Below are 21,794 nucleotides of genomic sequence, written 5' to 3'. Positions count from 1 at the left end.
TGTTTACTGCTAAAATGACGTCCGCTGCGGTAACTTGGTACTGATAGTACTGCTATGCCACCACTCACCGCCCTAGCTTTCTCACCACTTAGAAGTCAAATCTTGTGGTGTGTAGTTCACGAAAGTTCCTGTCATTTATTATGTCACGAAATCACGACGCAAAAGCATAATTTCAGAATATTATGCAACACAGATAGGCTACAAGAGGAAAACTATCGAAGTTATGTAGTGGTTGAAAATAAGACAAAATAAGGACGCAAGTCGAAAATAAGGACTTTTCTTAGAAATAAGGACAGTTGAGTTTTCTAAGACGTGGCCCTTCAAAATAAGGACAAATCTTAGAAATAAGGACGGTATGGCAACCCTGCCTATAAGGATGTTAAATTGGTGTTACCATATTTTGGAATCGGGAAAGGATGACACTACCGAATCAGAAAAGTTGGATGACTGAAATCGACCGATTTCGCTATTTTTGATGGGTTGACTAAAAAAAGGTCGTCGCTTTCGATAGAACCACGAATTTACTATAGCGTCATTTATGCCCATTTTCACTCGAATCTATCCAATATCTTAGCTCTGAAAGTAAAAAAAGGAGGAGATTTAGGTGTACTCGGAGGACATTTGCAAAAATCTGAAAACGGAGGACAAATCCTCCTAATGGAGGACGTGTTCTCTCTAATTTTTGACGAGTCTGCGCACACTCACCAACTCACTGCGCAAACCCTTGGAGAACAGTGCGTAACGACTAAAAGAGGTCATCACTTAGGATTTTTTGTTCGCAACTTAGATTTTCTGTGCGCACAGACCGTGTCAGCACTGCGCATTTGCGCACGTGCGGAGCTTCGAGGGAACATTGTAACTAGTTGATTGTAAACTAGTTGAATCTGAAATCTAGACTACCTCGGACTAGTTTCCTATTATCTTTGACGCTCTTTCCTTGTCCTTTTTGTCCGATACCATGCATACTTCCCCATGGGTCCTACATATGGGATTTTTGGCGCCGTAGGAACGAGAAGCGTGATCATGATCATGGACGAGGGGATCAGATAAATCTCCTACGGCTACTAGCGAGAATCGAACTTAGTCCGAAGGCGTAGATGGATGTTTTTTGTACTTTCATGTTTTTTGCGGTATATACAGCGACTCATGATACACATACACACGATCTGTGCATAATATGCACTGCATATGCATGCCATGAGAGCATGATGTGCATATGCCGCTGGACAAGGAAATGCAGATAGAGCCTTTACGGCTTTCTAAGTCATGCACCACCCCTCCATGCTATCCCAGTAATGCATGAGCGCCAAGCAGGGAAGTCATGGATACCAGTGTTACTAATCAGGTCTCTGGTCTGACCCGGCCGGGGATCGAACCCACGACCTACCGATCAAGAAGTTGGACGCTTCAACATTACGATATCTTGTCGGATGTGGACTGAAAGCATCATTGAGCTCTTTGTTTCCACCTCAACAGTGAAATTAGCTCATTTTTGGAGGGATTAGAATATTTAAGATATTTTTTGCAAATTCAAATCAATACAGAATATGAACTTGGATTTGGATTGTTGAGTAGTTTGTACGAATCTCATCTCAGACAAACAGCTGATTGCTGATTGTTTGGAACTTACGTCATCCTACGCTTCAACGATAGAATTTCGTCAGACACCATTAGAGTTTGGTGATGTAGATGCTCACAACAACGCCGTCCTGCCGTAGTGTTTGTTGCTTTGTAGTTTGTAGTATCTCAGTGGACAGTGCGATACTTGTACAGAGTACAGTATAGTGTAGCAATAGCAGCAGAGACTGAAAGAAATCTATACTTGTTTGTCTGGAACTAGGTATCGTATCGTGCCTACAGCACGGAGTACGTAGCTTTCCAGGAATCAGAATCGTGTTTATTAGACTATATCTGCATTCGTATACATAACACAAAAAAAAAGTAAAGTGGATGTATCCGTTGCTGATAACTACGGTTCTAATCATCGTGAAAACGTTTCAGATTTTAGGCTTCTATACGTATCTATAATACATATTTTAAAGACACCGGGACTGTGACAAGCCAAATATGGTTCAGAAATACCAATCACCAGTCAGGGTGTATAAATACCCTTTTGAAATGGTCATGGCGGTGAGTGAACATTTTCTACATTTTGTGATGTTCTGTATTTGATTTAACTAGTTCATTGCTGCTAGCTCAATACGAATTTGGCTCTTTTTCAATTGTTCAATATAGGGCCGGTGCTTCCCAAGAACTTCTGTACAACACCATGTTTACCATTCTTTTGTTCAGTGTTTCTAATACAGGCTACATCAACCATGTTTGCGTTTAAGGAGATTGAATAAAATCGCAGTATGCGACGTACTGACAATGTTCTTGGCGATAGGAAAACTTCATGTTTATTAGATTGATGAATCAGAAACAGCATTTCGACATCCTCAGACTATCTTTTCATAGCATCAGTTTCTATATATTGTGTGGAGTGGTTACGAATGTGAACATGAAATATGACATGTTCATGGAATGGAATCATGGGAACATAGTTGATCTATATATGAGGAACGCTGAATTGAACAATGGGGAATATAGTGTCATTCAGCTGAATGCCATACAGTTCCATCTGTATGTCTTTGACATCGTCATGTGGCGTTCGAGCTGCTTTAATTTTCTTGAGATAACTTGAAATGACAACTTTGCATTCAAGACAAAATTGTAGGAGGTTTCACAGTTTCTAAATTCTGACTAGCATAAAATAGGTTAACATGATTTCATGGAGAACACTGGCGAAGACATAATATATTATACTGACGAATCGCCACAAACTTTGCTTGAAGCTTCTGTCTTCTAGATCATGGCTACGGGAGAAGAAAGTTTCTATTTATTACATAAAAATAAATAACGAAAAATGTGAAATTTTCCTGTTCACCCCATGAAAGTATTAGGTTGTCTATAAAAATGATGTTCTTCAAATTTGGTTCAATTCCAACCAGTAGAAGCGGAGTTATTGCCGTCAAAAAAATTGGATTTGAATAAAATAGTATTTGGTCACAGAGTCTATTCGCAGTCAGTTAGGCCGCCCGCCACGCAAATTGGAATTTATTTCGTGTCAGCCCCAAAACAGCATGACATTACGAACGATAATCAACCTAAATGTAACAGTATTGGGGAGAGAGTAGGTAAAGCTACTGCTGCAGAAGGGTTAATTCAGATCAGCGATGATAGCAGGCGCACCAGCCTACTGCGTATCAGGCCTGCCTCACACCACACACAGTCGATAGTAGCACATGGGCTGGAAGAGATGTCAGTAACCTCAGATCGTATGCCGCTATACACAGTCTATTGTCGCTAATTGGCATCACTAATAACAAAATACTAAATTGCAAATGTATGGCAAAATATTGGACATAACATCGGCATTTTAAAACAAAAGGGTTTCGATTTCGACATGGAAGCTGTTTCGACCCAGGCTGGCTACGTCACTTCATTTATGTGTATTGCTGTATTTATTAACGTCGGGTAGGAAGTTTGCTTATGACATCACAATCAAGCGGTGTACACTATACAGTGTACAGTATTACCTTTGAGATAACATCGTACCATATTGCTCATTAACCTGTGCGTCAACCTGTACTGACCCATAAACCTGCCTTTGTCATAGCTAGCCATCGGCTCATTGTAATTCGGATCTGGTGCACCCCTGTACACCCCATCCGAGTGGTACACCCTTTGCAAATTCTGGTACACCCTAGGGTGTACGACAACCCCGGTTGAAGAGCACTGTTCTAGATGGAACTGTATAAGATATAATTATGCAATTTGCAATGAGTGATCTTAGATTTAGTAGCAATATCTGATATTAACTGTGTCGATTGGGATATTCAAAGACCCAAATATCCCCATCGAAGGCGGACATGTAAAAGGATTATTTATTAGGCGTACCGTATACTATGCATGCAGTGCATTATTGTAGATCTCATGTGAAGCATTATAAATTTAACGTAACGATCAATTTCTATGCCATAATAATGAGATTTCTTATCCGATCCCTCGCAGGCGTATGAGAAACGTTTTCCGACATGCAAGATGATTCCGATATTTGTTGGATGCGATATTCTAAGTGAAGAAAAGGGTAAGGATGACTCCACTCACGTTATTGCAAGAAGATGCAAGCTCAACGTGGATGCGCCTCGTCTGCTTAAACGAGTATGTATACTTTACCCTTTATATTATAGATCATGTCTTCGCATTGATCATTGATCACATTGTACGTAGTCTACAATAGGATGCAGCATCAGTCTGTTATGATGAAAAAGTATATGAATATGTATGAAGAAATTTGGTTTGCAACACAGGATGTAGCCTATGTCTCCAATATTTAAATTCATTGTTAATAGAGCAGGACGAATTCTCATTAATGTTAATGAACCTTCTGCTGTGCAATTTTGCTGTATCAGTATCTTGAATATAGGATGACAACGAAAATTTGATATGATACCGGCATAGTGGAACCTTACATGATGAATGCCATATTTCTCATTATATACCGTTAGAAGTGCAGAAATCACTTCTTTGTCACATCCGTATTAATCAGATTTGGGTCGATCAAGGCATACCAACAGCCTTTTTTTGAAAGTCAAGATGTACCGTAACTTATTATTCACATTCACTAGGCCTAGCCTGATAATAAAGTTATATAAGTTACTGAATGGTGACAAGAAATTGATGGACGTTCCTTTTCAATTGTTTATCGTGCATTCGAAAGCCTTGCCACTGGACTTGTCACCAATAAGCTATATCAGTGAGCTTGAGCTTTGCTTATACCTGTACGGGTGCGCATTCATATCATGAAGTTTTGTTTACCACACGAATGTTTCGATTTTAATTTCAGATGGTTGGTGTCGACTACGTATATTTTGTTCAAAAGAATGATCTGAACCGCCGCGAAAGGAAATTGACAATCACTGCCTACAATGAGACTTTTGCAAACAGAGTTTCGATCACAGAGAGCTGTCAATATACCGTAAGATTGATTACTTGACTATTGTGGCAATACGCTGGTAGAATTCATTGATTTTGTGATATGGATCTTTAAACTACGCATAGCGTTATCATTGGTCAGTGACTCTTTTGTTCTGATCCATCATGCTATTGCTCGGTGTGCTATAGAGCTACTGAACGATCTAGAATTACAGTATTGATTTGATATCATCACTGTGGTCCATATGTTGCACATCCGATCAGACCAAGGTAGGTCGTCGGATATATGATCGATTGAGCGTGTTCATGTCAACTTATCTTATCGAAATATTAAATGAGTTTGAGTTTCATTTTCATATTATTACTGACACTGCGATTGTCATTGACGTAACGGCTACCTAGCTTCTTCACATGGGATATTATATTTAATTGATGCTTTGCTTGCAGTTTTATTCTACAGATGTGCTGTTAGTCATACTCATTTGACCACAATGATTCATGTTGCATCTGAGGTGCCCTTTCTGTTGGCACTCTGCGCAATAAAACTTGCTTTATATTGCAAGCGTGTTTTAGTATATATTATATGTCATTGTTATGTTTGATGGGCAGTATTTTTTCTATGTGCCTGTTTACTGGTAACCGCAGGTTACAGCTTTTTCCAAAAGTGTCTGTTACTGAATTTCGGAACCTCACATCGACACTCTATATAAGGTACATCCCGAAAACCCGGAGTGGACATGTTTTGAGCAAGTCGCAGAGATGGAAATCAAGTCCTTTTTTGGCTTTGAATCAACGGTGGAAAAAATTGCCATGAAGCAGTATACTTCCAACATCAAAAAGGTATGCAGGCCATGTCTCGTGCGTCACAGACGGATGTTTGGTAGCAAAATATATCGAATTGAACTGGTTCCAACGTTTCTCGAGGAGATATTCAACAATCTCTACATTGAGTTGAATGTGAAGCAATTTTTCGAATGCATTGTGTTATTTCTGCGAGCTTGACTGTGTTACTATAATTTTTAAATTTCGTTCAGTGTTTTATTAAGAATATGTATCCTGGAATTTAGCAATTCTGCATGGCTTTGCACCTTCTATTACAGGGCAAAGAAATTATTGAATATTACTTGAACGAGCTGATCTCGGAAGGCGTCACGTACATACCGACTTGGGCCGAGGAACATCCGGAGTTGGCTCAAAGGTCAAGCGAGGAAGACGAGTCGCCTTTATGCACAGGATTTGCAAAATCTGAAAAGGTCAGTTGCGTTGTGACTTGCGCCGATCGGCCTTTTCCAGCGGCTACTCACTTGCCAAGTGTTTAGCCGCGAAACGCCGACGTTATATCACTAATTGGTGGTGAGCTGGTCAAAGTCAGAAATTGGAAATCCAATCTCATCTCTGCTTAAAAAAGAGGGGGTCAGTAATAAAGTACTGGTAGGCTTCTTTTCGCTTGCACTACATGTTCAAGTGGTTGTTTTCAGACTACTTCCACTTGAACAGGTTTTGGCGCAAAGCTGCTTTTTGCACTTTGACTTTTGAATAGCAGATTCATATTGAAATGAACCCGAATATTTTCGGCTGACACTCGTCAGCAACTAGTAGAGAATTCAAAAGAACAGCGTATATTAACAATCGCAACGTTCACAAAATATGACGTCAATATGACTTTTGTAAAGTAAAAAGTATTTTTCAAATTGGTTTGTATGACTTCATAGAGTTGGGTTGTTTAAATTAACTTTTTTTCCCCGATCTCGTGGATTCACTGATTACATTGTCAGGTTGCCTAAAAGAACGCTGCGCACCAAATTTGGCTCAAATCCGACCAGCATGCGCCATCCCAGAGCCAATTGAAAACTTTGAAAGTAACTCATTTCCGTTTCACTACACTATGTGATAATCAGAGCGAAGCTTCTTTTGAAAACTACTTGAGCTCTTTTCAGATCTTCCATTTTCTTTTTATGTATGAAGTAAATTAGGAATATCTTGGTAAACATATTTCTACTTGTAATTGAGTAGAAGTTTATAGCAATACCTCTACTGAATGCTTTGACCATCTCCGCTTCCAGAATGGTTGTCGTATGGTTAACGGAATGCGGGGTCGCCAGATTTGAATTAGCCTCCCAAACGACCAGGCTTATTTGTGTTTCAAGCCATTGAAACTTAGTCACAAGTTAGCTATCTTGTATTTCACAGGTGAAAGCCAGCCTTAGCCGTACGTCTTCAACGACTACTGGCGATATGGAGCATTTGTGTGGCGATCGTACGGCCGGCGGCGTTGCAGAAGGTATTCCTGTTTGTTTTCCTTCGGCCTTCGCTTAGTGACGCGTTTGGTTTGATCGTGTACAGACAAGCTGGATGAGGAATACATCGAACAGAAGCTGGGCGTGCTGGCGCCTATGGAAGAAAGCAAGTTGATACAGCTGCGAAACTGGCTGTCTGAAACGCACGGCACCGTGAGTGTTTTGATCTCGTGCTACTTCCGATTGGTTTGCGGATCGTATATTGATAATTTTGTGACATTTCGGGGCTTTCTGTGCACGTGTACCGATATAATCTTGTGGTTTTACACAGCTTGCATTGCCTGTCACTTGCGTCCATGAATTATTCATGCGTATTCGCAGGCTATCGGCTATATTATGATCGATTTGTCAGTGACAATTATAATGTAAAAACTTGGAAGAGCAGTGTCATCTTGAAGTAGTTAGTGTCTATCAGTATCGGCTGTTCTTGTTCTCTTGAATGTATTGCTCGGTGTAAAACTGTGTCTTTCCTGCTATTACTCATGGTATTACCGTGTAACTTGTCTTAGATGCTTTGCATTTCGGTGGCATTATGTCACGGATTGAGGTTCATATACCGACTTCGGTTCATTCATACGTTAAGCAAATTTCTCGTCAAGCAAATTTCTGATTGTCGTTGTCAATGTCTACTTGTTAACCTGTTGACCGTGGAATATGCGGTTGCCGGTTAGGTATTCACCACAGTTTAATTGACAATGACATGTTAACTGTAGGGATATGGTAAAACAACTATACTGACATGCATGTGTATGTGTAATTGTGTAGTATCTCATTTTTTGTAAGACTCATTTATTCTACATCAGTGATCTGAAATATGTGAGACCTCGCACTATCGCACTAGACTGTGAACAGTGTAAATTCCGTTTTACAGGCAAATGCTAGCAAATTACGCTTACACAACGGTTGCAATCTCCATCCTAACATCATTATGAACAGTTGAACACTGATTGTAGCAATTTACTCTCGACACCATTCAATCAAATTGTCTTGTGTTGTTTTCAAGATACTATATTGAATCGAATTGTGCCTGCATTTACCGTAAAATATACTGTAGCTATCAAAATACAGCTGGACTTACTGACACGGAATTACTCAGTTAATTGAATTTTTGTCATGTCAACATGTCTGCAGTATACACACAATACTGTGTAAGCCCAGTGTTGTATTGGTGATGTTGCCAACCAATGTCTCTTTCTTTGTTGGTGATATATCACATTTACCATATCCCTTTTTGTACCATAGCCCATTCCATTGATGCCATGTTTATTTCATTTTAGCAAGCTTGCTTGTAACTTGTAAGTGACATATTCCTGAGTTGTTGCATAGGTAGAACCACACACAGAGACTGTGTAACAGGTATCTGGTTTGAAACTGACGTCATTGAATTCCCATAGGTCTGCATGTGTTGTTGTTGGTAGCTGAACATTGCTCAACTTCTTCTGTCGGAATATATTGTTACGGTATCATTATAATTTCTGAGGTACCAAGAAGATTGACATGAATGTAGACCATATGTGTTACAGTTTCTCCTGGTTGTCTTTTTTGGGTTAGCTACTGTCATCACAACCCTATGACTTGAATATTGAATGCTATTTTATTTTATCTGACACCCTGTCTTGGTTAGTCAATACTGTGATGTGTAGCTGACTAATCTATGTCATGTAAACTTCCATATTTTCCAGTCAATAATAGATGATAACAGACTATGCAGACAATAGATTAGGTCAGCTTCCGGGCAGCGAAAAGAAATATGTCTAACATGGTTGTCCAATCAAATTATTTTAAAGAACGATTTCATTTTGGAAGATAATTTGATTTCACAGTAAATTTTCATGATTTTGCACTTCCTGCACTTTTTAGGAACACCATTTCATGTGTGGAACCACTATTTCATATAATTTGATCATTACATAGAGATACAATGCCAGGCAAGTACTGATCGCTGTCCACTAGTAAAGAATCATCTCTCATTACCACACCCACCAAGATAAAGATATTTGAAGTTATCTATGCTGACAAAACTTATTCTAGAAATCTCTAATCAGTCTTGTCAGGTTAAAACCCGTTTATTTACAAAGCTCCCTTCTCGGTGTGTCAATGTTTGTCGCACTGAATTATGTAACCTTAAAGTAGCCTATCTACAACTCAATGAATCTGTTATTGTGTTTGACGTGCATGTGTGCTCTAAATAAAGGTGTGTGAGAATGTAAGATACTTGAATTATCCAGTTGTAGGGTGATTATTATCGAAGAATGAAACCAGCTTGCGTTATCTGTCCAAAGGTCGTTACGTTTTTGTGGTATTTGAGCTGCATGTAATGCTGCAAACAATATATTCTTATCAACAATTGGAATGAAGTTGCCACATGTAGACCTATCCATAATTTACTGTACTAATCCTTGGTGGTGGGTCACCGTTAATAATATTCAATTAATGCGTTTCAAACTATGAAGGCCACTGCAAGATATCGAATCCTAACCACATACTGAATGCACGTTCTCATATCCGATGTGCTTTTCAATTACAGCAGTTACAGGTACAGTGTCAGGTACAGCATATCGGTGTGACAGCTTCGTTTTATTATCACGCAGTACTAATTTGCAGCTTTTTGACTGCATTAATTGCATGATTTATATGCGTATGAGGGTATAGCCGATGTGGCCGGTTTTGATTTCCTTTCGTGTGGTATGTACTGATTTCATGCGTGGTGAGAGCAAGTACCAATTGGCAATGTCATAGCCTAGCGATCCTTCCACTTCAAATTTTGTATAACCCGCGCAGATAACATGTTTGGTAATGGCTACATATCCTAACCATTGTCCTTGGATTGCTGCAATAACAGTTCTTTCTAATTCATCCAAGGCTGCTTCACCTTATGAACTTATGACCTTATGAAATTCGGTTTCAGAAGATGCACTAATGAATGTCACTGACTAAGTGATGATGACAACCAAATGCTTTAGGGCTCCATGATGTTTCTGAACAGTTTTTTAAAGTTTGATCAAGGGTTGTTCTTCAATACATTCAAAAGGAGCAGTTTATTATTCATTTAATCATTTAAGGTGTGATAGGCCTAGTATAAGTAGGTACCGGTAATAGTCATATTGATTTGACTGTATAATGTGCTCTACTAAACTGATTTGATTATTAAACTAGCGTTAGTTGTGGAGCGAGTATTTGCGTGCCACGTACCTGGTAAAAAACGGCATGAACAAAGAACAGTATAATTAGGCCCACCTTTGCAACCTCCAGGAAATGTGAAGAACACTTTTTACCAATAACCAGCCAGGCATTATGCGGCGCGTTTTCTTGAACATCTGTAGGCTCCGGATGTTTCAATCTTGCTGGACATCAAAGGTGGTTGTGTTGATTTCCAGTTTGAATTTGGTTTGGTATTGTTATCTCGTACCAGCATTCGTATCTACCGGATAGCAAAGTCTGAATTTTTTAATAGTGTCTCTCTAAAGACTTCTGAGCAATTCTACCCCTTCTTGGCTACGATTTCCGCTGCTTGCTGCTATCCATTACCTAGAATTAATACTATCTACGTTTTAATGAATATTTTTGTAACCAGTTAATGTTGACGTCAGAGATCGTATCTATCATTGCTATCTGATACCGAATAGGCCTACCGTGTTTCGTAGTTTTAGTGTTTTTCCGTTTATGGGATGAAAATTGAGTTCCTCTCCCTTGAATGATCCATGAGTGACTAATAATAATCTCTCGAGATTTCATGTTAGGCAGTACCGACTGTCTTGAATAGCCTATGTTGCGGTTGCGCTACAAAATTTAGCGACCTGCGATGTTGATTTCGTGACGCGCGACTTCTTGATTTCAGTTACCGCGGGACGAGCACATACTGCGATTTCTCAGGGCGCGGGATTTCCACCTGGAAAAGGCCAGGGAGATGCTCTGCCAGTCGCTGTCATGGCGGAAATTACACCAGGTTTGTTTATCGGGCGTTGGCTGATCCCAAAATAAGGCGGCATCTTATCATCGGCTCGATTTTGTGATGTAGGTCGACAGATTGCTGGAGACGTGGAAGCCGCCGAGCATTTTCGACGATTACTATTGCGGCACCTGGCACCATCATGATATCGGTTAGTAGTGCGACAGTTGACAAGCTGTTTCATTTTTGGTATTGAGAATAAGCTTGTTCGGATTCAGCCACACTGTTGGGGCTGAAGGTTTGATCATGTTGAAGAAAACATGTATGTAGCAAGGGTTGTCTTGTTTGAAATATTTAAAAGATGCCTTCTAACTCTTTGACGTTTTGACCCGACGTTTTTGATTTATCTAAATAAATATTGAATGTAAATACAAAATATTCTGTGGTTTGGTTGGCATTTCCTGAAACATCAAAGCGATATCAAGCCACCCTGTCTCTGCTGTGTCCGGATGTAGATAATTGCTAGAAACATGAAATGCCGTAAGCATTCTGAATCATAACACTGCGTCAAGACTTCCCACGTAAGGCAAAGCGCAATTCTCCAACATTTCTATTTATACTTGAAACGAGAAATAATATGTGGCACTTAGGGTTTCTAAAATATCATCGCGATTATGTGTTAATATGGTTCTGTATTTCATTCGCTAGGCTGATTGACAGAAATTCCACTTACTAACATCATAGACATTTTTGAAGTTCATTGTTGCGGAAGAGCCTTGCTCCCTAATAAGAAATAATTTTGAATAATGCAAAGGCATTCCTCTTTATCCGTCTTATTCGAAGGTTTGATGATTATTTTCTATTTTTATATTCACCTATTCATGGTATGATTGAACTCTATTATCAAAATCAAAATGGGTCTTAACCGTCTTATGTCCGAGTTATTACTAGCTCTATGTTGAATTTTGTTGATAGAGTTCTACTTTAATTTTCTATACAAAGTAGCTGTGGCTTTGTACCATTGATTCCCACAGAAAAGTGCTGGTATCCAGATTTTTAGTAACTTCTTGATATCACAATATCTTTTGTCATGTTTGGAACCGTTGTGAACACAGTCATTTCGATAATGTAAGCAGAGATCAAAGAACACGATGCAACTCGTCTCATTATTTTAATGTCCAATTCAACTTCACCTGTTTATTTAGAGGGAAGGCCTCTGTATATTCTGAGAATTGGACAAATGGACACAAAGGGCCTCCTAAAAGCCATTGGACAAGATCAAATTTTGAAGCAGGTACCTTGTAAGGAAAAAATCAATGGCGGATCCACGTATAATCACCAATTGCTTTGCGTTTAGGTGCTTTATATAATGGAACAGGGACTGAAAAAATGCCAGGAAGCCTCTAATGCTTTGAGTAAGCCTATGAGGTGGGTGCGTTAGTAAATGATGATTTCTCATATCGGTGATTAGTATCAATGATGGCCTATCTATTCATAAAGTTATTTGACTATCATGAGAAGTTGCTTCACCTACGTCATACGTTATTTACTCACACGCAAAGCCATCTTCTACCTGTTTATCACAGTCATGAAAATATCTTGTGATTTGAGAAAATTTGCACAATCGTGTGGCATGGCATGTCCACCTTTTGCCTGTAATTGGCAGATAATTGGTGTGAAATTACATAATTTCTGCGATTATCTTAGAAACTCATAGGACCCTACTGTGTCGTGCGTCGTTTTACCACCCGCAGGCTATTTATTTCCGGAGTGAATCTGAGATCAAAGTCATTTGATGTAATGCTAAGTAGAGTAGATTCGAAATCCCTAAACAAGGTGCGTGTAAACTCGATATGTTATTGTAATCTTCAATTGTCATTACTTAGTCTCAGTCCACGGTGTCTTGGGGATCCCTGGTGTGTTATGTTTTGTGATTGTGTCGTGAAAATTGGGTTTCCCTGAATTGAAGTTGAATTACATAATCTATAATGTACTCCATCCCCTGAAGTTGCTCACACATGCAGATTGACGATTACTCCGTAAGGAGTGTCAGTCGAAAATATTCGGGCTCATTTCCATTTGAATATACTATTCCATTGTATGTTGAAGCTCTGTACCCACATGAAATTGTTCACATGCAGATTATATCATAATTTATTTTCACGCATTTATTGGAAATATTTAGTTTGTAAAAACACATCGTGGACAGTAGCAATTGATAATATCCTAATAACAAGATTTTACCAAATCCTGAATCTACAAATACACCCAAATAAGATCTGTGCATATCTGAATTGCCATAAAACCAGTTTGCCTTGTATCGCAACGTAAGTCAGTACTAAGTTTTACTTAGTGTTATAATTGTCATCTTACTCGTCTATAACAAAGCTGTAATTCTGACTCCTGACTCATGTTTGGTTTTTACTAAATTTGATAACAGTCGCAAGTTTTCCGCTTATGATTTTGGAATCTTTCCAATTACCTTTTCTCGAAAACAGCAGGTCCAATTCGCTGCAACGCGCCAAGTCTGGCAACAATATCAGGTATCGAGCATCCGTCCCAGTGCATTTTGTGCAGAGCCTCCTTTGCTTTAGAAAGCATGTACTAAACTCGGGACTAAATGCTTGCCAAGACTAGTGCACTCATATCTAACGCGGGCTTGGAATGCTTCATATGTAGTTGTACTAACGTTGCTATTACTTTGTATGTACCAAGAATTTCGCTAGCCTCACTTTCGTGAAGAGTTTTGTTTATTGAGAAATCGCATTAAAGCCTTGGAAAAAGGCGTTTTCTTTGTTGAGATATGTATATGTATTTGGTCGTTGACAATGAAGTGATCAATGTTCTGTTTTTGAAGCGGTTGTGCTTATGCTAATGACAGATAAGTGCGATTTCCGAACTCAGCATGTGGAATGTGAAATTCACAGGATGTGCTGGCACATTTACATATCACACTTATCGCATCTCGCAGTCTAGACATTAGATTTAAGTTATCCCTTATCAATATTATACATTATGCAATCAAAAGTATTTCATATTGCGATGCATTGGTTGGTAACAGTAATTTGTTGCACTCGTATTATTCCAAATGTAGAAGATCGTTGTGGTGTTATGCCTTGCCAACTACTATTAAGAACCATGTCGGAACACAATTTGATCATTCATACTGAAGTAATCTGTGATGCACCGGACAGTATACAGGAGCAGATCGCTGGCACAATAGGAAATTCATTGGACTTATTTCTATGCATGATGCATACACGATTAGTTGTACTTATGAAACGCCCGCACATACATCCTGCCGTGTTTGTGTTGGGCATTCGCGGTAGCCTACTGCTGTCTGTAGCTAGCGACTGATTTTGCTTGCCTATGCGATTTACCAACTGCCGATAAATACATTTTTCCTCTTTGCGGCATGGTACGGTATCGGATGTCAAGTGCTGCATGGTGTTTAGGCTCAAATTTTGCATGGTCCGGTTGAGTTCAATAAAGCGACAAGTCAAGCTTTCAAACCCGGCGTTGAAAGTTTTCTTTCACTTCTATTCGCCCGTCCGCTGCCTTGGTTCTTTCTATGTTAATCCGACCGTTGGTGTTCCAGCTCGTGGAGTTGTATCGTGGATCTGGAGGGGTTGAATATGCGGCATCTATGGCGGCCGGCAGTGCAGGCACTGCTGAAGATTATCGAAGTCATAGAAAACAACTACCCCGAAACGATGGCCCGTTTGCTTATCGTACGTGCGCCGAGGGTGTTCCCGGTTATCTGGACTTTAATCAGTCATTTCATTGGTGAGTTTGTTATGGTGGAACGTTTCACCGTCAAGTTGTGTTGCGTGAGTTGTGCATTCTCACCCAGATATCTCCAACATCGAAAAATGAAACCGGTAATCCGGTAGCAATTTTCCATGTATAATAGCCCTCATGTATAATAATACGCAGTACGCACCCTTAAGATGACATGTAGATTCTGGGAAAAAGCCTGGTGTTCACAAACTTGCGTGTATGATAAGTTACCAGCGATGGTTATGTTTTAGTATTCGATTTCAGTGTTGAGCAATCATGACATAACGATCGCTAAAAACTATACACTCAACCTTTTTGGCTTCGCGGACCCCTTTCGACTGTCACGGACCCTCGCGGACTCCCTCAAGTTTCAGTTCAATTTTAGCTCTATTATGGTGCAACCTTCATCTGTCTTGTGCAAATATGAACTGTGATAACGGCTTGTGATAAACAGCAAAATAATGATTTTTCTTGAAAATAACCTCATACCATTTATGTAGAAATTGGTAGACTTTTATTATTTCAAAGCTAATTTTGCTGCTGTATTTCTTGAAGTACTAGGTCGTGTCTTGAAAATCCACACCTTCGTTTTGATATGAACGAGGAGTGCCGAAAACCATTTCCGCTAAGATAGATGGAGGCTAATGCAATATTAACGCATAACGCTTCCGACGATACTTTTGGTGTGATCGCAACATTTATGGCACCAAAATGAAGAAACATACATTTTATGAACATATCACGTCCGGCACCTAGCGCAGGGGCGGGCAACATACGGATCGCGAGCCGCAGAGAGTTTCTACCGTCAAAGTGAAATCCTAATCTAAAAGTATAGACAAATTTCATGCTCCAAAGAATGGATCCAAGTTTTCCAACCTGAGAAAGACTGTCAGGAAACGACTTGATATGTTCGGGTTTTCATATATATTTACGAGCAAACATTTTCTACCATGAACAATTGAACATTAACAAGACCAGGCTGCATACCAATATAACTGGTGATATGAATTTCAGGGTTGGAGCGTAATGCTTTGATAGCAACGAACCACTCCTTGTTCATCAAAAAACCAGCCTTGTCGATAGGGAGTCCGCAATAAGAATGTGCCAAATCTGATAGCCGAGCTTTAATGGCAGCTATATCATTCTCTGATTCATGACGAGCGTCAGCCGAAAATACTCCGGCTCATTTCAATATGTATATACTAACATGCATAATGCGCACCCCCGATTTTAAAAATTTTACGCATTATACATGGAAAATTTCGGTAATTCTGTCGTAAACACTGTCACACAGTTTAGGTGCAGTATGGTATTTTATGACGCCCTCTTCTTTACACACAAACCCTGTTAACATTAAAGCAACAGCGGATTTACCTGACAAGCTTTTGTGGATAATAATTATCCCGCTTTCTAAGCGCTACTCATTTATGGACGATCTGAATGTAACAAATGTGAGAGTAAATTAATCTATCAACCACCCAGGCTTTATGATTCCATCGCCGCATTTTATGACCTCTTTTCAGACGAGAAGACGAGATCAAAGTTCATGTTGTATGGAGGAACCGATTACCTCGGCCCAGGCGGATTGGTCGATTACGTTCCGCACGAATACATACCGGATTTTCTCGGCGGGCCGTGCGAGGTAAATTGTAGACGTTGTTTGACGCGTGTTTGCTGGTGTTCTCAAACTTTTTCGGTGGATTTTCAGTGTCCCATCTCAGAAGGCGGTTTCGTTCCGAAATCCATGTACCGGGCAGAGTGGGAGAAGGCCGATAACCCGCAGCTCATGGAGGAGTCCATCTACAAAACAGCAAGTGTCGTCAAAGGCTCTCCGCACGAGGTATGTAACGTGAGGATGGTGTTTGAGAAGTATTGAAAAATTGTGATACGGTTGTGTAGAGTTTTTTCAGATACGAAAGTAGCTGCCAAGGTGGTTTATTTGTAATTTTCATTTAGAAGTTAACAGATCTCAGACAAAAAGGTTTCCACCCCAATCTTTACCTTGCGAGTCCGCCCATAGATTAGCGCTTTACTTTTTAGTGATTAACGCCCGCTGATAACACACACTCTACTCTCGATAGGATCGTGCAAGCATTAGAGAAATCTCAAAGCTGTTGAGTCGACGTAACCTGGATTCATATGTTGTCAAAGTAGGCAAATATGCTTGCAGTATATGTAGGAATAGAAGCACTCCGTTACTGACTACCTCTGGTCAGTAATAGTTCTTGATTTGTATGTAAGCTATGATATCGGTAATTCTCGTAAAGTGAGTTTAGAAGTAAAATATAATCAGCACTGTGCAGTGATATATGATATCTCAAATAGTAAGCATAATAGTCCAGGAAATATGGATTTTATTATTTCTTGGTTGAATTCTATAGATTCGAGAATGCATAATCATAACCAGCAAATTGCAATTGATCAACCAGAAAGAACTAGAACTTGAAAGGCTCAAAGTGCAAAGGCACACTGTGGACAGCGAATCAGCTCCATTGATGACTCACAAACCATTTTTTTCAGATTATTCTGGACGTGCCAGCGAAAGAATGTGTGATCACTTGGGATTTTGATATTCTCAAATGCGACGTCGTTTTTTCCTTGTATCACACCGATAAAAAGTTGGGTGAGTGAATTTGTTCTTTTGGACTTGTCGTATTACGTGTGCACCACGCAGTACATGTTTTCGCAGTCATCACAAGCAATCCGAGTCACTATGACGTTCTATGACTGGTGGTAAACTTCTCGGAGTAATTGTAAGATTAGGTACAGCTAGTTGCCATATGTGCGCTGATCTGGTGTTTGAATTTGTACTTTTGCTTACAATCAAGAAATACTATGTGATGTCATGTCGATTAGAGAGCTATTTTGATATGATCACGATGTTAGTGTAACCGCATACTCCTACAGATAAAATTGTGAGCATATCGAACATTTGCACCAGGCAATTTTAGATATTTCACCACATTAGCCAATGGCTAACCTAAAATGTGAAATATCGGCAGCAATAACCTAACTTGATGTATGCGTGACTAGCCGTTTATTTTACATTAAAAAAATCAGGTCCGATTGTGGAAGGAGAGACTCATTCGAACGGAATTTTGGGCGGAAATGCCGCCAACACACAGGTATGTAAGCAATGTGGACATATTGTATAACATTGGACGACAGTCTACATTGCGTCATGTCTGGGTATCGATAGGTTATTAACAAGAGCATGACTCTGGGAGTGGACTACAAGCTTGTGGAACAGTCGCCGGTTTTTCGAGAAGGAGAAAGTATCCAGGTACGAGAGAAAATGTTTCTTGAAATATCAAGTTTTCCGGATTAAATCATGAACGTTGCATTGTGACGATCTTTCCAGGGCTCTCACATCGTCAGATCGCCGGGATTTTATATCCTTCAATGGCGATTGAGCAGCAACGCAAACCCGTCTTCGCTTCCCATGGTGTCTGATGTGCTGTACCAGGTGACCCACTCGCCGAAAGCAAAAGTTCTTTACTACATCGAGGTGTTGGATTCGGAAGACTTTAAGTGAGTCGCGGCCCGCTTTATTGGTTTTATCGTTACAGGCAGAGGTGGTCAGTAACGAACTACTTCAACTTTTTTGAGTACTCCAGCCTAGTTGCACCACTTGCTCAATTGGTTATGTTTTAGACTTCTTCCAGTCCTATAATAACAGTTTACTTTTTCCATTTCGTAATAGTGACAGAAGTGTTTGGATGCGTTTGCGGCACTTGAAAGAGTGAAATTGCCATAAGAGCTGTGCGAGACAGCCCCTGTATCACAGCAACTGAACATTTATATCTATTGAGCAATATTTCCGAAGCTTTTACCTATTATAGTGTTATTAGCAGGGTTGTAACCAAGTCAGAAGTCAATCTCACTTATAGTTTTGACTCCAGTCAAATCGAGTCATTTTCAATTCACCACCGAGTCAAGTCCAAGTCAGCTAGTAGAGGGTCGAGTCCGAGTCATTGTGTTTTGACTCGAGTCCGATTCCAAGTCATTATGTTCACTGTTCAGTTTTCAGTTCAATCCGTTTCAATCACATTTCTCAAGTCTGCTAGAGTGATATAGAATGGCTCGCATTTATAATATAGTAATTTTCCTCAGTTTTTACAGTTTCTGGTCCTATTTTCCAAGTATCCGCGCTGGTAGACGAAATACCAATAATGTGGTAACTTCTCTATTCTTCGAAGTATGAAATGTCTGTCTTGGCCGTCCTAGTCTCGCGTCGTACGACTTGGTTCGAGTCATGCACAATGACTCGAGTACAAGATGAGTCAATACAAAAGTTGACTCGAGTCAAGTCGAGTCACCAAAAAATCACGACTCGAGTCGAGGCATTACAACCCTGGTTATTAGTCATTTTGTTTTCTGTAATTGCGAAGATGCAGCTGTAAATTTCGATAGTATGTGAACTGTCGACCAAATCTAAATTCGAAATTACTTGCTTGAGTTTTTTGAAACCTTCATTTTCTATTTCGCTTCGACTTGTGCCAGGACTACTTTTACTGGTGATTGAGCAGAGATTTATGATTTACGGCACTGCTTCTACTTCTGCCTGACTAGAGACACTGATTCCTTGACCACTCTGCTTACAGGGGATCGATGACCAGCCTGGAATCCTGCCAAAGCGCGTTCTCGTCCTTGTCCTTAGCCACACAGTCGAGCTCGTCAACTGCTGCTTCGAGGTAACACACGCCGGGCGATTTCGCAATTCGAAGAAGCCAGCATCAGAATTTATGTCGTGTAGATCGTTTAATAATTCATTTTTGCGATATGCGATATGACGAGACTGGAGCTTGTTTATCGTACGCTTAACTATGTACACTAGAGATGTATGGGTCATGCATTTTCAGGATTTTTATCCAATGCAGTTTATTAAATGGCGATGCTGATCCGAATTCCGGATCTAAAATATCCTACTCAAACACCGAGCATCTGTCATTTAGTAAATTTTTTACCAGTTCCAAATACCAAGAGATTGCGATATCATGAAAAGATGGCAGGTTGATGAAACGACTTGGAGTAGTCTTTCAATTATATACCCACCGTGGTCTAGAGCAGGGATTCTTCAACTTTTTCGATCGCGGGAAGTAGTATGTACACTAGGGTTGTTCAAAAAAAAGTTTTTTTTCCAAATCTCACTCGCCTATTGACTAAATCGTCAGGTTGTCCAAGAAAACTATGCACACCAAATTTGACTCAATTCCAACCAGTAACGGCTGTGCAATCTTGAATTGAAATTTTTAAATTATTATTAAAAATAAAAAAATAAAAATTCTCAAATTTTTCTGTCAACCCCATGAAATTGTTGAGCTGTCTTCAAAGACGATGCAAAACAATTTTGAGTCAATTCCGACTTGTAGAAGCGGAGTTATTCGAGTTTTTCGTTGATAATTCTCGGATTATCCTTGATCCGCGGATTATCAACGAAAAACTCAAATAGTTCTGCTTCTACTAGTCGGAATTGACTCAAAATTGTTTTGCATCGTCTTTGAAGACAGCTCAACAATTTCATGGGGTTGACAGAAAAATTTGAGAATTTTTATTTTTTTATTTTTAATAATAATTTAAAAATTTCAATTCAAGATTGCACGGCCGTTACTGGTTGGAATTGAGTCAAATTTGGTGTGCATCGTTTTCTTGGACAACCTGACGATTTAGTCATTAGGCGAGTGAGATTTGGAAAAAAAAGTTTTTTTTGAACAACCCTAATGTACACCTGACATTTCAGAAGTTACTAAAACTAAGAATAGATCCTCGTGGTTCAATCTCGGTTTGGGCTACTTGATGTCTGAAAACAGGGTTGTAAGAGTCCTGTTCGCCGTCATTCCCAAATGATAATCTTGATTTGTAGTTTCTTGATGACGTACTTGAGCATTGCGGTTCGCGGACCCTAATTTAAGAACCCTGTCCTAGAACATACACACTGGATGAAAAATAATAAGAGGAATACATAAAACGACAAGCATCTACTCGCTAAATCTTCATTATTTTTCCAATTATGCTTTGGCGGTGCATTGTGCTTGCTATTAATGATTCTACAAAATTGTGGTGCAATGCTGAGTCCAGGTTCATGCTGAACAAACAAATTAAACCAACAGAATGTCAAGAATCTGGCCCTGATCCGAATATGGCTTTTGTGCAAAAGTGTGAATCCGGGTCCGATCCTTTGGAATCCGCAATCCTGATCCTATACGTCTCTAGCGTACTCTTGTACAGCACTTGTGGTCGATTTTACGGACCGTTGAATTTTTCTTTCTCGCCTTTCGACTACGCTTTCGAAATCGCGATACCTCTTTTTTTCGAATGTTTTCTAAGTATGCGCGATGTGATTTGATTGTCTGCTCTTATAGTTCCATTATATTTCGTTCTGTCGTGTTCCGTGTAGCGTGTTATGATTTTCGGGTAGACAGGCACTGATGAAGCACGATCAAGTTGGATGCGGGTGCAAAGTACACTTTGAAATTCGAAATGTTGTGACAAGTTCGCTGATTGCGTGTACATAAATTGCTATACTCTGTACGATGAAGATGGTTCTTACTGCGTGATTCGAAACATCGATTATATATATGATGTCAATGTATGTTCCATCTTGCTATGAAGTTTTGTTTGCACTGTACGTCTATTTGCCTTTTCGTGTGTTGTCGCTCTCGTGACTTGTGCCAATGACATTCTCTGTACACTGTACAGTCTGACCGTATTGGGATTCTACCGATATGGTTTTGTAGCGTGGTTATCTCAGTATATGTTAAAGTATTTCGCCGCTCCTCTTCTCTACTGCCGGGTGTTTCCGCATAATGAAGAGATTTCAGAACATTCGTACATTGTGCGTCTCTTCAACG

The 21,794-nt window shown here is 39.7% G+C and overlaps 1 protein-coding gene across 3 annotated transcripts; it reads left to right on the top strand.

The window, feature by feature from the left end:
* The first annotated feature begins 1,963 nt into the window (after positions 1-1,963).
* Positions 1,964-21,768, top strand: LOC145442390 (SEC14-like protein 1). Of its 3 annotated transcripts, none has more exons than XM_080320284.1 (20): positions 1,964-2,130; positions 4,054-4,203; positions 4,889-5,020; positions 5,689-5,817; positions 6,078-6,230; positions 7,168-7,258; positions 7,321-7,427; positions 11,113-11,220; positions 11,293-11,374; positions 12,369-12,457; positions 12,521-12,591; positions 13,665-13,706; positions 14,762-14,949; positions 16,467-16,585; positions 16,652-16,783; positions 17,464-17,566; positions 18,004-18,068; positions 18,143-18,226; positions 18,305-18,474; positions 19,548-21,768. In XM_080320284.1, exons 1-20 carry the CDS (start codon positions 2,068-2,070, stop codon positions 19,639-19,641), a joined length of 2,172 nt encoding a protein of 723 aa, XP_080176410.1. In that variant the 5' UTR covers positions 1,964-2,067; the 3' UTR covers positions 19,642-21,768. The 3 variants fall into 3 exon arrangements, with proteins under 3 accessions (XP_080176410.1, XP_080176409.1, XP_080176411.1); XM_080320283.1 differs by having other exon boundaries at positions 13,662-13,706; XM_080320285.1 differs by lacking the exon at positions 13,665-13,706.
* The last annotated feature ends 26 nt before the right edge of the window (positions 21,769-21,794 follow it).

This window comes from Botryllus schlosseri, chromosome 7, assembly GCF_051294905.1.
Source record: "Botryllus schlosseri isolate E-star chromosome 7, Bs_hap1, whole genome shotgun sequence".
Lineage (NCBI taxonomy): Eukaryota > Metazoa > Chordata > Ascidiacea > Stolidobranchia > Styelidae > Botryllus > Botryllus schlosseri.
This window is presented reverse-complemented; position numbering and strand designations above follow the sequence as displayed.

Coding starts and splice junctions, on each gene's coding strand:
- LOC145442390 (XM_080320283.1), top strand. CDS start 2,068: ATGGTTCAGAAATACCAATCACCAGTCAGGGTGTATAAATACCCTTTT. Junction 7,428..11,112: donor TGTCTGAAACGCACGGCACC/GTGAGTGTTTTG, acceptor TCTTGATTTCAG/TTACCGCGGGACGAGCACAT. Junction 18,227..18,304: donor GAGAAGGAGAAAGTATCCAG/GTACGAGAGAAA, acceptor CGATCTTTCCAG/GGCTCTCACATCGTCAGATC.